Consider the following 14,454-nt stretch of genomic DNA (forward strand, 5'->3'; position numbering starts at 1 on the left):
GTATTAACAATAGCGTTATGTTGCAAAATGTGATGGGATAGAACAGTAGCATCCTTTCCGAATTTTTTTCAAAATAAAAGCCTAAGAATATTAAAAACAAAGAATCATAGAGTACCCAGAAGGATATAGAGCACAGAAGTCAAGGAAGGTATCTACTTTCTTTTGCAATCACTGTGTTACAATCAGAAAACATATTTCCATCATACCTAACTTAGCAAAAGTCCAGACAAAATCACTTATTTGGAGACACTCAGCATAACTTCAGACACAAGTACTCAAGGAAGCGAGGTGAAAGACATAATTAAGAAAGGCTCAGAGCTTTGTGGCTGGCTAGTTAAGCAGCTGTCAATCTCCTGGACCCAAAATACAGAGGGAAAAGATGCTAATGGATGCTGCCACATTTTGCTTATTTGAACAGGATACTTAAAATTTCATATTTGAAAAGTTGATTTCATTTATTGATTTATTTAACAAACAATTCCTGAGGCTTTACTGTATGCTGGGCACCAGGTTAGATTTTGAAAGAAAGGTGAGATAAATAAATGTGCCTTAAGAAAGGAAGGAGAAAAGTTCTATGGAAGCTTTGAATCTGGGACAAAGAATTTTGACTGGGGAGTTTAGTGGATGGTTTCGAAGGCACAGGTAAAGAACATCTTCAAATGTCTATTTGAGAAATACTGTTTAAGGTTTTGCCAGACACACCCCTCTGAAAAACAGTCACACCTCTTGCTCATCTAATTCTGGTTTCTCTGTCTTCTACAACACACGGAAGAGACAGAGCTGTAGTTAACAAACCAAGAAGCAGAACTACAGGAGGGAAAGCAGAAACGAAATGGCATAGTCTTCTAGAGAAGCCTTCAGCTTGCAGAAATCATTGTTGTTGATAAAGCTAAAGCTGCTAGCATTTAGTTCAGAAATAAAAAGCAATCCAAAAAAAATGTGGCCAAAGGTGTGTTTTATGATTTGGGAAAAATTCTTCTTATGATTTATTTGGGAAGAATCTTTGGAGAAAGATTCTTTGTTTATTTCTCATTTCCTTTTCTGGAAACAAATGTCCTAAGTGACTTTTTTGGCCACTGTGGATTTCACTAGTCCAAAAAACTGAGCAATTTTATTAGAATAACTAAAATGTTGATGATTCCTTCTGAGCTTAATGTTTTGCTGTTTTCCCCAAACTGGCAAAAAGTAAGATATGAGTTTCTTAAGAGTTCAACTGCCTGAGGCTCCATTTATATAAAAAATTAAAAACATTTCAAAGTAAATTCAATTAGTGAATGTGTATTGCCTGAATAGACTATCCTTCTAAATTTAATACACTGAACATGACAATTTTACGAGCGGACCAAGTTAGAGATAATATATTTTTATGTTCCTTAAACTAGCAAAGAGAGTCCAGAACCATAAAGAACACTAACAAGGTATTGCATATAAACTTTCTTTTAAAAAAAAGTGTGTGTATTTTTTAAATGTGAGAAGTACAAGATTTGTTTTTCTTCATGACTTTAAGGTTCCTAAAGATGTTGTCTTAGGCTGGGCACAGTGGCTCACACCTGCAATTCCTGTACTTTGGGAAGCCAAGGTGGGAGGATTGCTTGAGCCTAGGAGTTTGAAGATGCAGTGAGCTATGATTGCGCCATTGCACCTCAGCCTGGGCAACAGAGCAAGACCCTGACTCAAAAAAGAAAAAATGTTGTCTTCGTCTTTCAACAGTATTGCTAATAAAGGGCATTACTGATAAATAATTCACTATGTGTGTTGGGGGGTAGAATGTTGGGGGACAGAGAATGCAGGGAGTGAAGGAAGGGAGAGGGAAGTAAAGGGGAGGGGGAGAGGAGGGAGAGACTACACTAGTCAACCTTCTAGAGGACCCACTGAGATTAAAAACAGACAGGGAGTCACAGGATAAAAAAATAAAATTTCAAATAACCTGCACTGTTTCCTTTAGATCCTAAGAGATTACAAGTGATCTTGTAACTCTTAGTAACTAGTAACAAAGATAAAGATCTAGGAGGAAAGATTGTGTTTATCACCAATAAAATGAGGGTTCTGATGGTTATCCCTTTTGCACTATGGCTTCTGAGGATAAACATGCAGCCTAAATCGACTGCACTGGAGATTTTGGTTCTTAAAAGGAATGGTATATTTGACTTTAAGGACCTTTCTTGCTGGTACCAGGATTCTGTCCAGTCCATGAATGATATAGTCTGACATCTTTATAGATGTTCCTGAGGTTTATAACCTTTGCAGGCAGAATTCAGAAGTCCAGTTTTGAATGTTCAGTTCTTTTTAATGAAATCCTTTAACTGAAAATACATTCTACGTGTCTTATAGTTTATTCTGTAGATTCTCCCCACCACACAAATCACCTAATGCTATTTGTAGAAGAATATAATGAGCAATGCACTGTTTTACTGGGAAAAAAAGTGAATCCCTGTTTGGAACCAATTGCTAAGTCTATTCCACATTAATCCGGATCTTGAGTATCTTGTTGATATAGCTGTTCTCAGGATGAACGTCATAAAAAGACTACAGGAAATTAACATTTATTGAAGACCTACTGTGTGTTGGGTTATGGGAAACTTGCATCTGTTTTAGGTATTGAGGTATAATTTACCTACTATAAAATTTGTCTATTATAAGTAAACAACTCAATGATGTTTAAGAACACTCTCATCACTCTGAGAAGCTCCTTCATATCCTTTGTAATCAATCCCTGCTCCCATCTCCCAGGCCCAAGTAACCTCTTAGCTGCTTCCTGTCTCTATCGTGTTGCCTTTTCTAGAAATTTCATATAAACAGAATCATAAAATACGTAGTCTCTTGTGTCTAGCTTCTGTCCACGTAACATTTTTTGGATTCCTCAATGCCGTTAAATGTATCAGTAGCTCATTCTTTTTCATTGCTGAATAGTACTCCATTGCATGGATACGCCATATTTTATTTATCCATCCATTTTATGTGAAGGTAGGATAGGTCAGATGGCAAGTGTACATTTAACTTATAAACAAATGCCAAACTGCTCCAAAGTGGCTATGGTATTTTACATTCCAATCAGCAATGTATGAGATTCCAGTTTGTCTACATACTTGCCAACACTTTGATACTATCAGCCTTCTTAATTTTAGCCATGCTAGCTAGTGGTTGGGGAGTAAAATCTTATTATTGTCTTAATTTATATTTCCCAAGTGGTGAATCAAGTTGAACATTTTTTCATGTGCTTATTTGCCATCTGTATATCTATCTTCTTTGGTAAGGTGTCTATTCAAATCTTGTGTTCATTTTTAACTGAATTGCTTATCTTCTTATTGCTGAGTTGTAAGATTTCTTTAAATATTTTGGTTAAAGCCCTTTGTTAGATAATTACTTTGCAAATATTTGCTTCTAGTCTGTTGCTTGCCTTTTCATTTTCTTAATGGTGTCTTCTTTTTTCTTTCAGTTGTCCATAACTTTTGCATCATATATAAAATTTTTTTTCCCTAACCCAAGATGATATAATCTTCTATTATTCTTCTGAAAGTTTTATAGTTTTAGCTCACACATTTAAGCTTATGGTCCATTTTGATTGGGGTGTGTGTGTGTGTGTGTGTGTGTGTGTAGAGAGTGCTGTAAAGGTCAAGGGTCATAATTTGCATACACAAATCCAATTGTTTCAGCACCATTTAAAAAAAATCATCCTTTCCCTATTACCTTAACACCTTTTATGAAAATCAACTGACCACATATATGAGGGTTTATTTCTTGACTTTTGCTTCTGCACTACTGATCTATGCATCTATCTTACGTCAATTTACAGTGAGTTTTGAAATCAAGATGGGTGAATCCTCTGATTTTGTTGTTTCTCCACACTAGGATATTCTATAGGTCATTTGCATTTCCATATAAATTTTAGGGCCAGTTTGTCACTTTCTACCCCCAAAAAGCCTACTGGGATTTTGATAGAGATTATGTTGAATCTGTATATGATTATGAAAAGAATTACCAATATTGAGTCTCCTAATTAACATGGTATATATTGCATTAATTTAGTTTTATAAATTTCTCTCAGCAACACCATAGTTTTCAGTGTATAGTTCTCATGTTAATGTATTCTTAAGACTTTTATTCTTTTTGATGTTATTGTACATGAAACTGATCTTCTTAAAATTTCATTTTCCGGTTGTCCATTACTAGTATACAGAAACATAACTGATTTTTGTATATTGATTTTATATCTTGCAATCTTGCTAAGCTCATTCATGTTCTAGTAGCTTTTTTTTTTTGCAGATTCTGTGGATTTTCTACCTATAAAAATCAAATTGTCTATAAATAAAAAGTTGTGTTTCTTCCTTTCCAATTCTCATGCCTTTAATTTCTTGTTTTAGTGTTATGGTCCTTGACTATTATATTTGAATTGTCAGCATAATTCTGTTTAGTACATTGTACACTGACACCCCTATTCCTCTCTCATGAACCCTGAAATCAGGTGTTTGTATATCTTTCCCCCTAACAAATGACCATTTTTAGCCAGCACATAATTCCACTGGCTGTCAGCCAAAAATTCAGTTTCAATAGCACTGCCATCTTTACTTACAAAAGTCTTTGGAGAATTATTTCAAAAATTCAAATTGCATTTTATACTCATCATGTAGGGAAAAAAGATTAGAAAATGAGAAAAAAAGTACTGCTATCTCAGTAATAAGCATGAGTCTCATAAACCTAACAATTGAGACAAACATGAGAATCATTAGGCATGCTGAAAGTCGCAATTCTTTAGCCTCAATTAGGTGCTCACTGGACTTAATAAGCTGGTCAACCACGAGGAAGAGAAAAAAATTAAAGAACATAATATGGCATAGTGAAAATATTACATTAAAGACTGTGTCTAAACTAAGAAATGAGACAGACAGCAATACAATAATAGTGGGGGACTTCAATACTCCACTAACAGCACTAGACAGGTCATCAAGACAGAAAGTCAACAAAAGAACAATGGATTTAAACTATACCTTGGAAAAAATGGGCTTAACAGATACATACAGAACATTCCATCCAACAACCACAGAATACACATTCTATTCAACAGTGCAGGGAACTTTCTCCAAGGTAGACTATGATGAGCCATAGAATGAGCCTCAATAAATTAAGAAAATTGAAATTGTATCAAGCAGTCTCTCAGACCAGAGTGGAATAAAACCGGAAATCAACTCTAAAAAGGAATCTTCAAAACTATGCAAATACATGGAAATTAAATAACCGGCTCCTGAATGAGCATTGGGTCAAAAATGATATCAAGATGAAAATTTAAAAATTCTTCCAACCAAACGACAATAATGACATCACCTATCAAAACCTCTGGGATACAGCAAAGGCAGTGTTAAGGGAAATAACCAAGATCAGAGCAGAACTAAATGAAATTGAAACAAGCAAACAAAAAACAATACAAAAGATAAATGAAACAAGAGCGGTTCTTTGAAAAGATAAGTAAAATTGATAGACCATTAGCAAGATTAACCAAGAAAAGAAGAGAGAAAATCCAAATAACCTCATTAAGAAATGAAATGGCAGATATTACAACTGACACCACAGAAATACAAAAGATCATTCAAGGCTACTATGAACACCTTTACGCACATAAACTAGAAAACCTAGCAGAGATGGATAAATTCCTGGAAAAATACAACCCTCGTAGCCTAAATCAGGAAGAATTAGATACCCTGAACAGACCAATAACAAGTAGCGAGATTGAAATGGTAATTTAAAAATTACCAACAAAAAAAGTCCAGGACCAGATGTATTCACAGTAGAATTCTACCAGAATTGGTACTCAAAGGATTGGTAGCATTACTTTTGACACTATCCCACAAGATAGAGAAAGAGGGAACCCTCCCTAATTCATTCTGGGAAGCCAGCATCACCCTAATACCAAAACCAGCAAAGGACATAATCAAAAAAGAAAACTACAGACCGATACCCCTCATGAACACAGACACTAAAATCCTTAACAAAATACTAGCTAACCAAACTCAACAACATATCAAAAAGATAATCCACCATGATCAAGTGGGTTTCATACCAGGGATGCAGGGATAGTTTAACATACACAAGTCAATAAATGTGATACACCACATAAACAGAATTTGAAACAGAAATCACATGATCATCTCAATAGATGCAGAAAAAGCATTGGACAATATCCAGGATTGCTTTATGATTAAAACTCCCAGCAAAATTGGCATACAAAGGACATACCTTAATGTAATAAAAGCCACCTATGACAAACCCACAGCCAACATAATACTGAATGGGGAAAAGTTGAAAGCTGTCCCTCTGAGAACTGGAACAAGACAAGGATGCCCACTCTCACCACTCCTCTTCAACATAGTACTGGAAGTCCTTGCCAAAACAATCAGACAAGAGAAAGAAATAAAGATTATCCAAAACTGGTAAAGAGGGAGTCAAACCATCATTGTTTGCTGATGATATGATCATTTACTTCAAAAACCCTAAGGACTCCTCCAGAAATCTCCTAGAACCAATAAAGGAATTCAGCAAAGTTTCCAGATACAAGATTAATGTACACAAATCAGTAGCTCTTCCATACATCAACAGCGACCAGTGGAGAATCAAATCAAGAACTCAACCCCTTTTAAAATAGCCGCAAAAAAAATAAAGCACTTAGGAATATACCTAACAAAGGAGGCAAAAGACCTCTACAAGGAAAACTACAAAACACTGCTGAAAGAAATCATAGACGACACAAACAAATGGAAACACATCCCATGCTCATGGATGGGAAGAATCAACATTGTGAAAATGACCATACTGCCAAAAGCAATCTACAAATTTAATGCAATCTGCATCAAAATACCACCATCATTCTTCACAGAATTAGAAAAAACAATCCTAAAGTTCAAATGGAACCAAAAAAGAGCCCAGATAGCTAAAGCAAGACTAAGCAAAAATAATAACTCTGAGGACATCACTGATATGGTTCAGCTCTGTGTCCCCACCCAAATCTCATCTTGAATTGTACTCCCATAATTCCCATGTACTGTGGGAGGGGTCTGGTGGGAGATAATTGAATCATGTGGGCAGTTTCCCCCATACTGTTCTTGTGGTAGTGAATGTCTCATGAGATCTAATGGTTTACCAGGGGTTTCCGCTTTTGTGTCTTCCTCCTTCTCTTTTTGCCTGTCGCCATCCATGTAAAACGGGACTTTCTCCTCCTTGCCTTCTGCCATGATTGTGAGGCTTCCCCAGCCACCTGGAACTATAAGTCCAATTAAACCTCTTTCTTTTGTAAATTGCCCAGTCTCAGGTACGTCTTTATCAGTAGTGTGAAAACAGACTACTACAATCACACTATCTGATTTCAAACTGTACTATGCTGTTCCTCACCAAAACAGCATAGTACTGGTATAAAAATAGGCATATATACCAATGGAACAGAATAGAGAACCCAGAAATATACCCAAATACTTATAGCCAATTGATCTTTGGCAAAGCAAACAAAACATGAAATGGGGAAAGGACACCCTTTTCAACAAATGGTGCTGGGATAATTGGCTAGCCACATGTAGGAGAATGAAACTGGATCCTCATCTCTCACTTTATACAAAAATCAACTCAAGATGGATTAAGGACTTAAATCTAAGATGAGAAACTATAAAAATTCTAGAAGATAACATTGGAAAAACCCTTCTAGACACTGGCTTAGGCAAGGACTTCATGACCAAGAACCCAAAACCAAATGCAATAAATACAAAGATAAATAGTTGGGACTTAATTAAACTAAAGAGCTTTTGCATGGCAGAAAGAATAGTTAGCAAACAGACAACCCACAGATTGGGAGAAAATCTTCACAATCTATACAACTGACAAAGGACTAATATCAGAATCTACAATGAAATCAAACAAATCAGTAAGAAAAAAACAAACAATCTCATGAAAAAGTGGGCTAAGGACATGAATAGACAGTTCTCAAAAGAAGAGATACAGATGGCCAATAGACATATGGAAAAATGCTCAGCATCACTAATGATCAGGGAAATGCAAATCGAAACCACAATGCAATACCACCTTACTTCTGCAAAAATGGCAATAAAAAAATTTTTTAAATCCAGTAGATATTGGCATGGATGCAACGAAGAGCAAACACTTCTACACTGCTGGTGGAATATAAACTAGTACAGCCACTATGGAAAACAGTGTGGTGATTCCTTAAAGAACTAAAAGTAGAACTACCATTTGATCCACCAATTCCACTACTGGGTATCTACCCAGAGGAAAAGTCATTATTCGAAAAAGATACTTGCACATGCATGTTCATAGCAGCACAATTCACAATTGCAAAATCATGGAACCAACCCAAATGCCCATCAGTCAATAAGTGGATAAAGAAACTGTGATATCTATCTGTCTATCTATCTATCTATCTATCTATCTATCTATCTATCTATCTATCTATCTATTTATCTATCTATCTATCTATTATCTATCTATCTATCTATCTATCTATCTATCTATCTATGATGGAATACTACTCAGCCATAAAAAGGAATGTATTAATGGCATGTACAGCGACCTGGATGAAACTGGAGACTAGTATTCTAAGTGAAGTAACTCAGGGATGGAAAACCAAACATGGTATGTTCTCACTGATATGTGGGAGCTAAGCTATCAGGAAAAAAAGCCTAAGAATAATACAATGGACTTTGGGGACCTGGGAGGAAGGGTGGGAGGGGGGCAAGGGATAAAAGACTACAAATAGGGTGCAGTGTATACTGCTGGGGTGATGGGTGCACCAAAATCTCACAAATCACCACTAAAGAAATTACTCATGTAACCAAATGCCACTTGTATCGCAATACTCAATGGAAAAATAATTTTAAAAAAAGACTGTGTCTAAGATGCAAAGTATAATTAGTGGTTTTGTAATATGTTTTAGGTCTTTGGGAACACAGCTGCCATTATGATAGGTACATCTATTATTATATTTGAACATAATTCAATTAACAAATACTCTAAGGAATGTATTGGGTCTCAAAGTGGAGGAAATACAGGACTTCATTTAATCTTACAAAACTTCTGAGAAAGGTGTTACAATTCCCATTTACGAATTGGAAAACAGACCCAGAAATTTAAGTAATTTGTTGAAGTATGCACAGTAAATGGTGGAGACAAGATTAAAACCCAGATCTTTTTGGTTCAAAAGCTCTTAATTCGGCCCTATGTTCCTGAGCAACTCATTTCCATGATCCATATCTCAAAGCCTCAGCCTTCCGCCCACTGCTGAGGAACCCTCTGGTTCTATGGTTTCTAACATTTTCTGGATTTCCTCAGTGATTTACAAGCTACCGTGCAACAACTAGAGAATAATCTTCTTTCTGATTTGTTCTGTCTGAAAATATCAGCCTGGAGGCTTAAACACTGTAATAAAAAGGTCTGAGGTAGTTACGTAAATAAGATACATGTGAATAATTATAGAAAGCTTTGTTTGAAAAAGATGAGTAATTTACCCTTAAGCTTGGGGAACAAATGCCCAGGAAGTTTGAAAAAGAAAGGATATGAAAAATTTAAAGTGAGGTAATTCAGGCTTTTCCTCTCTGCTTCATTTTCTCGGGCAGACACATTGGAAAATAAGTGCATTCCAAAGCAGAGAAGTTACCATTAAACTGGTCCATTGTGGACAGGTGACAAAGCTCAGCCTCCTCTCTCAACACCCCACAGAACAATTCTAACCCATGGGTGCAGATGATTCAGACTAAATTCTTTATAATGTGGGTTTGTAAGGCCAGAAAAGAAGGACTATATTTCCACTCATGAGGATACAGAGCAAGGAAAAAGCAAACAATATCAAAAGTGCTTCTCCTTGTGCCTTCAGTAAATACCCAATAGATATTTTGGACTTGTTGGCTAATTAAACAGCATTTTGATAGGCTCTTGTCATTAAACAAATACTAATTATAGCTCCTTCTGTACTCTGGGCAATACACAAAACCAGAAATGATCATCTCAGTTCATGAGATGCCAGATGAGCCCTGTGCAGAGTGAGAAAGTTGTCCTGTGTGATTTCTACCCTTTGATCGGCAAACCTCTGGAAGAGAATTTTTTTTCACAAATCCTCTATTTTATGTCCTGTACTAATGTATTCATTCTCGAGTCTCCTTCCTCCCAAAACATATATTTTACAATCCTTATAATGTTCAGACATACTGGGTAATGCCCTGACAAATCTTTGTAGTTAGCAAAATATTGGAAACCACCTACACGATTGAGAAACACAGAGGTAATTCTATCAGAACAGGGGTTGGCAACTGTGGGCCCACAGCCTGTTGCCTGTCTTTGTAAATAAACTTTTACTGGAACATAGCCATGTTGGCTCATTTATGTATTGTCTATGGCTGCTTTCTTTCTTTTTTTGTCGCCCACGCTCCAGTGCAGTGGTGCTATCTCACTTCACTGCAACCTCCACCTCCCAGGCTCAAGTGATCCTCCCTCCTCAGCCTCCCAAGTAGTTGGGACCACAGGTGCACACCACCATGCCTGGCTAATCTTTTGTATTTTTTGTAGAGATGGGGTTTCGCCATGTTGCCCAGGCTGGTCTTGAACTCCAGCATGGCTGCTTTCTTAATTGCCACAAAGACTACATTTTAGGCCTGCAAAGGCTAAAATATTTGCTCTCTGGTCCTTTATAGAAACTGCCAAACCTTGTCATTTAAAATGTATTAACATTTCAAATAACATAGCAAAATACTTATTTTAGAATAAGCTTTAAAAAATGTAAGGTATCATGTTTTATGTATAGTATAATCACAATTACGTAAAACAAATGAAAGTGGGTCTAGAGAACAGACCAGAAATGTTCAGCATTTGGACTAGTGTGGCAGAATTATGGGTGATTTCCCTTCCACCCAACCTGTGTTTTGCAATTTTTAAAAATGACCTTATGTTTCTAATAGAAGAAACTAGACCTCACTTTAAAAGCTCTTTGAGTTCACATCTCCATCTGGTACACAGTGGGCATGACTAAATGCAGTGGTGTCTCCCCCTTGGCCCCTCCCCACAAGTGTGCTGAGGCGGGAGCAGGAAGTCCTGGTAAGTACCTTATGCTCATCCCGAAGGTGGCTGTCCAGTTCCTCCGTGTGCTTGGTCTCATAGTAGCAGAGCTGGCATTTGTAAGGTTTCAGTTCATTGTGCTTTTCTATATGTTGCTGGAGGCTCTCATCACTGGAGCAGGTGAAGGTACACTTATCACAGCGGAAAACTACTCCCTGCAAGTATTTGGACAGTTTGGACCGGCAAACTTCAATGGGGACAACACGCTCTTCTGTGGAAACAAATTGAATGGAAAAATGGGAATTTTTACTGATGGCAAAACAGAAGTTCTTTCTTTGGAATACAAGAAGAAACTCACCCAATCTTGCTGCTCCTCGTGGATCTGGTTCCTTGAACTGACACACATGCACCCTGCCCCTCCCCTAACCCCCAAACAACATATTCCTCAGGAATGAGTGGGTGTTTTTAAGACCAAAAGCTCTTTGTGTACTTAATACCCAGAATGACCTATAAATAGAGGTGGGGCGGGCTAGTAGGTGCTTGCTAATTCCTGAATGGAGGTGATTAAGGCAAGGGGGAGGAATAGAAGTAGCTGCAATTTTTACCAACATTAATGATTACTGACAACAACCATTAGCATGCCTTCCTTCCTCAGCAAGTGCAACTGAGGCTGGACTTACAGATGTCTTTAATGGGGAAAGAAACTGACATTCACCAGGCACCTATGTTCTGGTACCTTTCTATCAGCAACTTTATGAGGCTGGAGTTACTCTCATTTTTACAAATAAGTACAAATGGGCAACAGAGTCTTTAAGTAACTCTCCAAAGGTCATAGACATTGCAGTTGGCAAAGCAGAGATGTGAAACCAGGTCTGCTTAACTGTAAATCTATTATTTCTCACTATTTCTAATTCCATTCTCATTTCCCCTTCTAAGGTATTCTCAAAGAGACTCTTCCCTCCTTTTGAAACTAAGGGGATTTCTCATCTAATATCAAGTCTGAAAGCAAACCTGTACACTTTCATTCACTAAAACTCCAACTATGAAGAGCTCACAAATGAAATGACTGCAGGCAACAATCGGGGGAGGTGGGGTTGCGCAGGAGACAGGGAGGATTTGTGTCTTTTTAGACAGTCTGTAATCTGATTGTCAGAGGGAAAAAATAAAAGAGAGAGAGGATTTGGGTGCTTTTCCCGTTAACATACCAAATGCTGTAGGGCTGGAAATGCGTGTGCTTGTTTATTTTGCACTCTCTCACCCTTGTGTTTAACTGCTCAAATTAAATTTCACACCAGTCTGCCCAGAGTATCAGCGCACACGCCAGATATCCATAACTGGGATAAAATTAAAATCTGTGCTATTTATGCAAGAATCAAATATAGAATGTGTTTTCATGCTGTGTCTGGATTTCAGAAGACTCAGAAAGTTTACAAATGGACGCACACAACATATACTTATATTATTTAGAAACGGCAATGTATTATTAAGTCAAGAAAGCATGATTTATTCCCAGAGTCACTGAATAGCAACGTTTCCAGGGCATCGGTACGTTGTACACCGATGCGACTCACTCTTTAGAGTCCTCCCTTTGTTGCTGGCCAGTGTGCAGGCCCTAGGGAATTTTCCCCACCCAATGTCATGCCTTAGTCTCAACCGCAACACTCTGATTGTAGGGCAGTCACTGCCTTGGGAGTCCTTGAAGGCAGCGATTAATCGGCCAGCAAAATGCTGGGCAGAGGAAGCGTGGAAGGTGGTATCTGCAACATACTCCCTGGAGCTCTAATGCATGTTATTTTCCCTATACAAAGAATCAGTTGCTTATTTAGAAATATAAATATTTTTAAACCCAAGTATAGCAGACAGCTAAGAAACACATGATTATAATGTAATCCACACATTTTTTTAGAATAGCAACTGTTTAAGTCCTCTAACCATTCAGTTGTATGGTTTGGTGTAAACGGAGAAAAAAAAATGCTTTGGCATAAACTAGTAAATCTTAAGGAGCTCATGCTAGGATATTCTATTCTTGTAACTCAAGGTTTCTAAAAAGTAGCATTATTGAAATTTTGGGACAGGATAATTCCTTGTTGTGGGGGGCCAGCCTGTGCATTGCAGGATGTTTAGCAATAACTGTGGCCTCTACCCACTAGGTGTCAAAAGCACCCCCTTCTCTCCAGCTGTGACAACCAAAAATGCCTGCAGACTAACACACTCTGGGGAGGCAAATTGACCTCAGTTGAGAATCACTGCTCTAAGCAAACTGCCAGGCATTAACTGCAACTACGCTGGGTAAGGCACCCATGGACAGAACCCATGAACAAGCCAGTGTCAACAGCAAGAGATGGGGCATGCAGGCTGAACCACGGGGAACTGCCCCCATGCTGGGGATATGCCTTTAGACCTTAGGAGTTCATGGGAAGTGTTGACATGAACTTCACTGGCATCTTCCTTGGGACTGCATCCCCCTTGCTCTCTCTACATTTTTGTTCCTCATTTATATGTTATCATCTCTACTGTTTCTACTTTCATTCTTTGGCTTTGCCCTGTCCTGCCTGCCTTGGTTCCGTTGACCTCTGCGTTGAAGAAGAACAGCCCGGTATCATTTTTCATATAATGATGTCCCACACGCCTCAAAGACAGTCATTCAGTGACTCTCCAGTCTTCACTTCTCCACAATTAATAATCAGTTCTTTCAAACTTTTTTATGAGCCTCCTTTTCAATTCCTCTACCACTTAGGTTGGTTTTCTTTGCAGTTTCCAATTTCACTATGTGTGTCTAAGTGAATTTTACACAAAGTCATGAACAGTCAGAATAATACCCTGAAGTTCAAGTAATTATTCATGTGAACACCACTGCAGACTATTAAGTGCTTGCTATGGTTCAAGCACCGTTAGGTGTTCTACCCTTGACATAACTTTTTGTTCTCATAACACCCTGCAAAGTCAGTTCTATTTTCTTCAGTTTGTTGATGTGGAAACCGAGAACTGATCAATTAAGCTACTTCCTCAAAGTCACACCTCTGGTTCAGCACAAAGCTGTGGCCTGGGAACACAGGTCTTCTGATCTCTGCCAGGGCCCTCCTCTTGCACCCCTGATAAGAACTCTCCAGTCTGTATGTGTGTGCTTATAAGCCTTTCATTCATAATATTTAAAAAATGCAAAAGCTACAGATTTCTAAGGTAACCCTTTATATCTGAATGTCTTTCAAGCACCTTCTACATTTGAGGAAAGGGTCAAATCCCTGCTGAACTTATATCTGAAATCTAGAACTTCCCATTTCCAAACTAAGACAATGCCAGTCTACCAATCTCTTAATTATGTGAGTTTTTACTGAGATATTAATTTTAGAAAAAAGTTAGCTTTTTCCCCTTTCTAAAAACATGGTTAACATGACCAAGATAAAAATAAAAAAAGAC

The 14,454-nt window shown here is 37.7% G+C and overlaps 1 protein-coding gene across 13 annotated transcripts in view; it reads right to left on the reverse strand.

Annotated features, from left to right (window-relative positions):
* The window catches only part of ZNF462 (zinc finger protein 462), a 153,610-nt gene that overhangs the window by 18,202 nt on the left and 120,954 nt on the right, over nucleotides 1-14,454 (reverse strand). For all 13 annotated transcript variants that reach the window (XM_016961387.4, XM_054658929.2, XM_054658931.2 and 10 more), the window contains one exon: nucleotides 11,085-11,308. In XM_016961387.4, the coding sequence (XP_016816876.3) occupies nucleotides 11,085-11,308 (224 nt within the window). The remainder of the gene's footprint in view (nucleotides 1-11,084; nucleotides 11,309-14,454) is intronic.

The sequence above is a fragment of the Pan troglodytes genome, chromosome 11 (assembly GCF_028858775.2).
Source record: "Pan troglodytes isolate AG18354 chromosome 11, NHGRI_mPanTro3-v2.0_pri, whole genome shotgun sequence".
In the NCBI taxonomy this organism is placed as follows: domain Eukaryota; kingdom Metazoa; phylum Chordata; class Mammalia; order Primates; family Hominidae; genus Pan; species Pan troglodytes.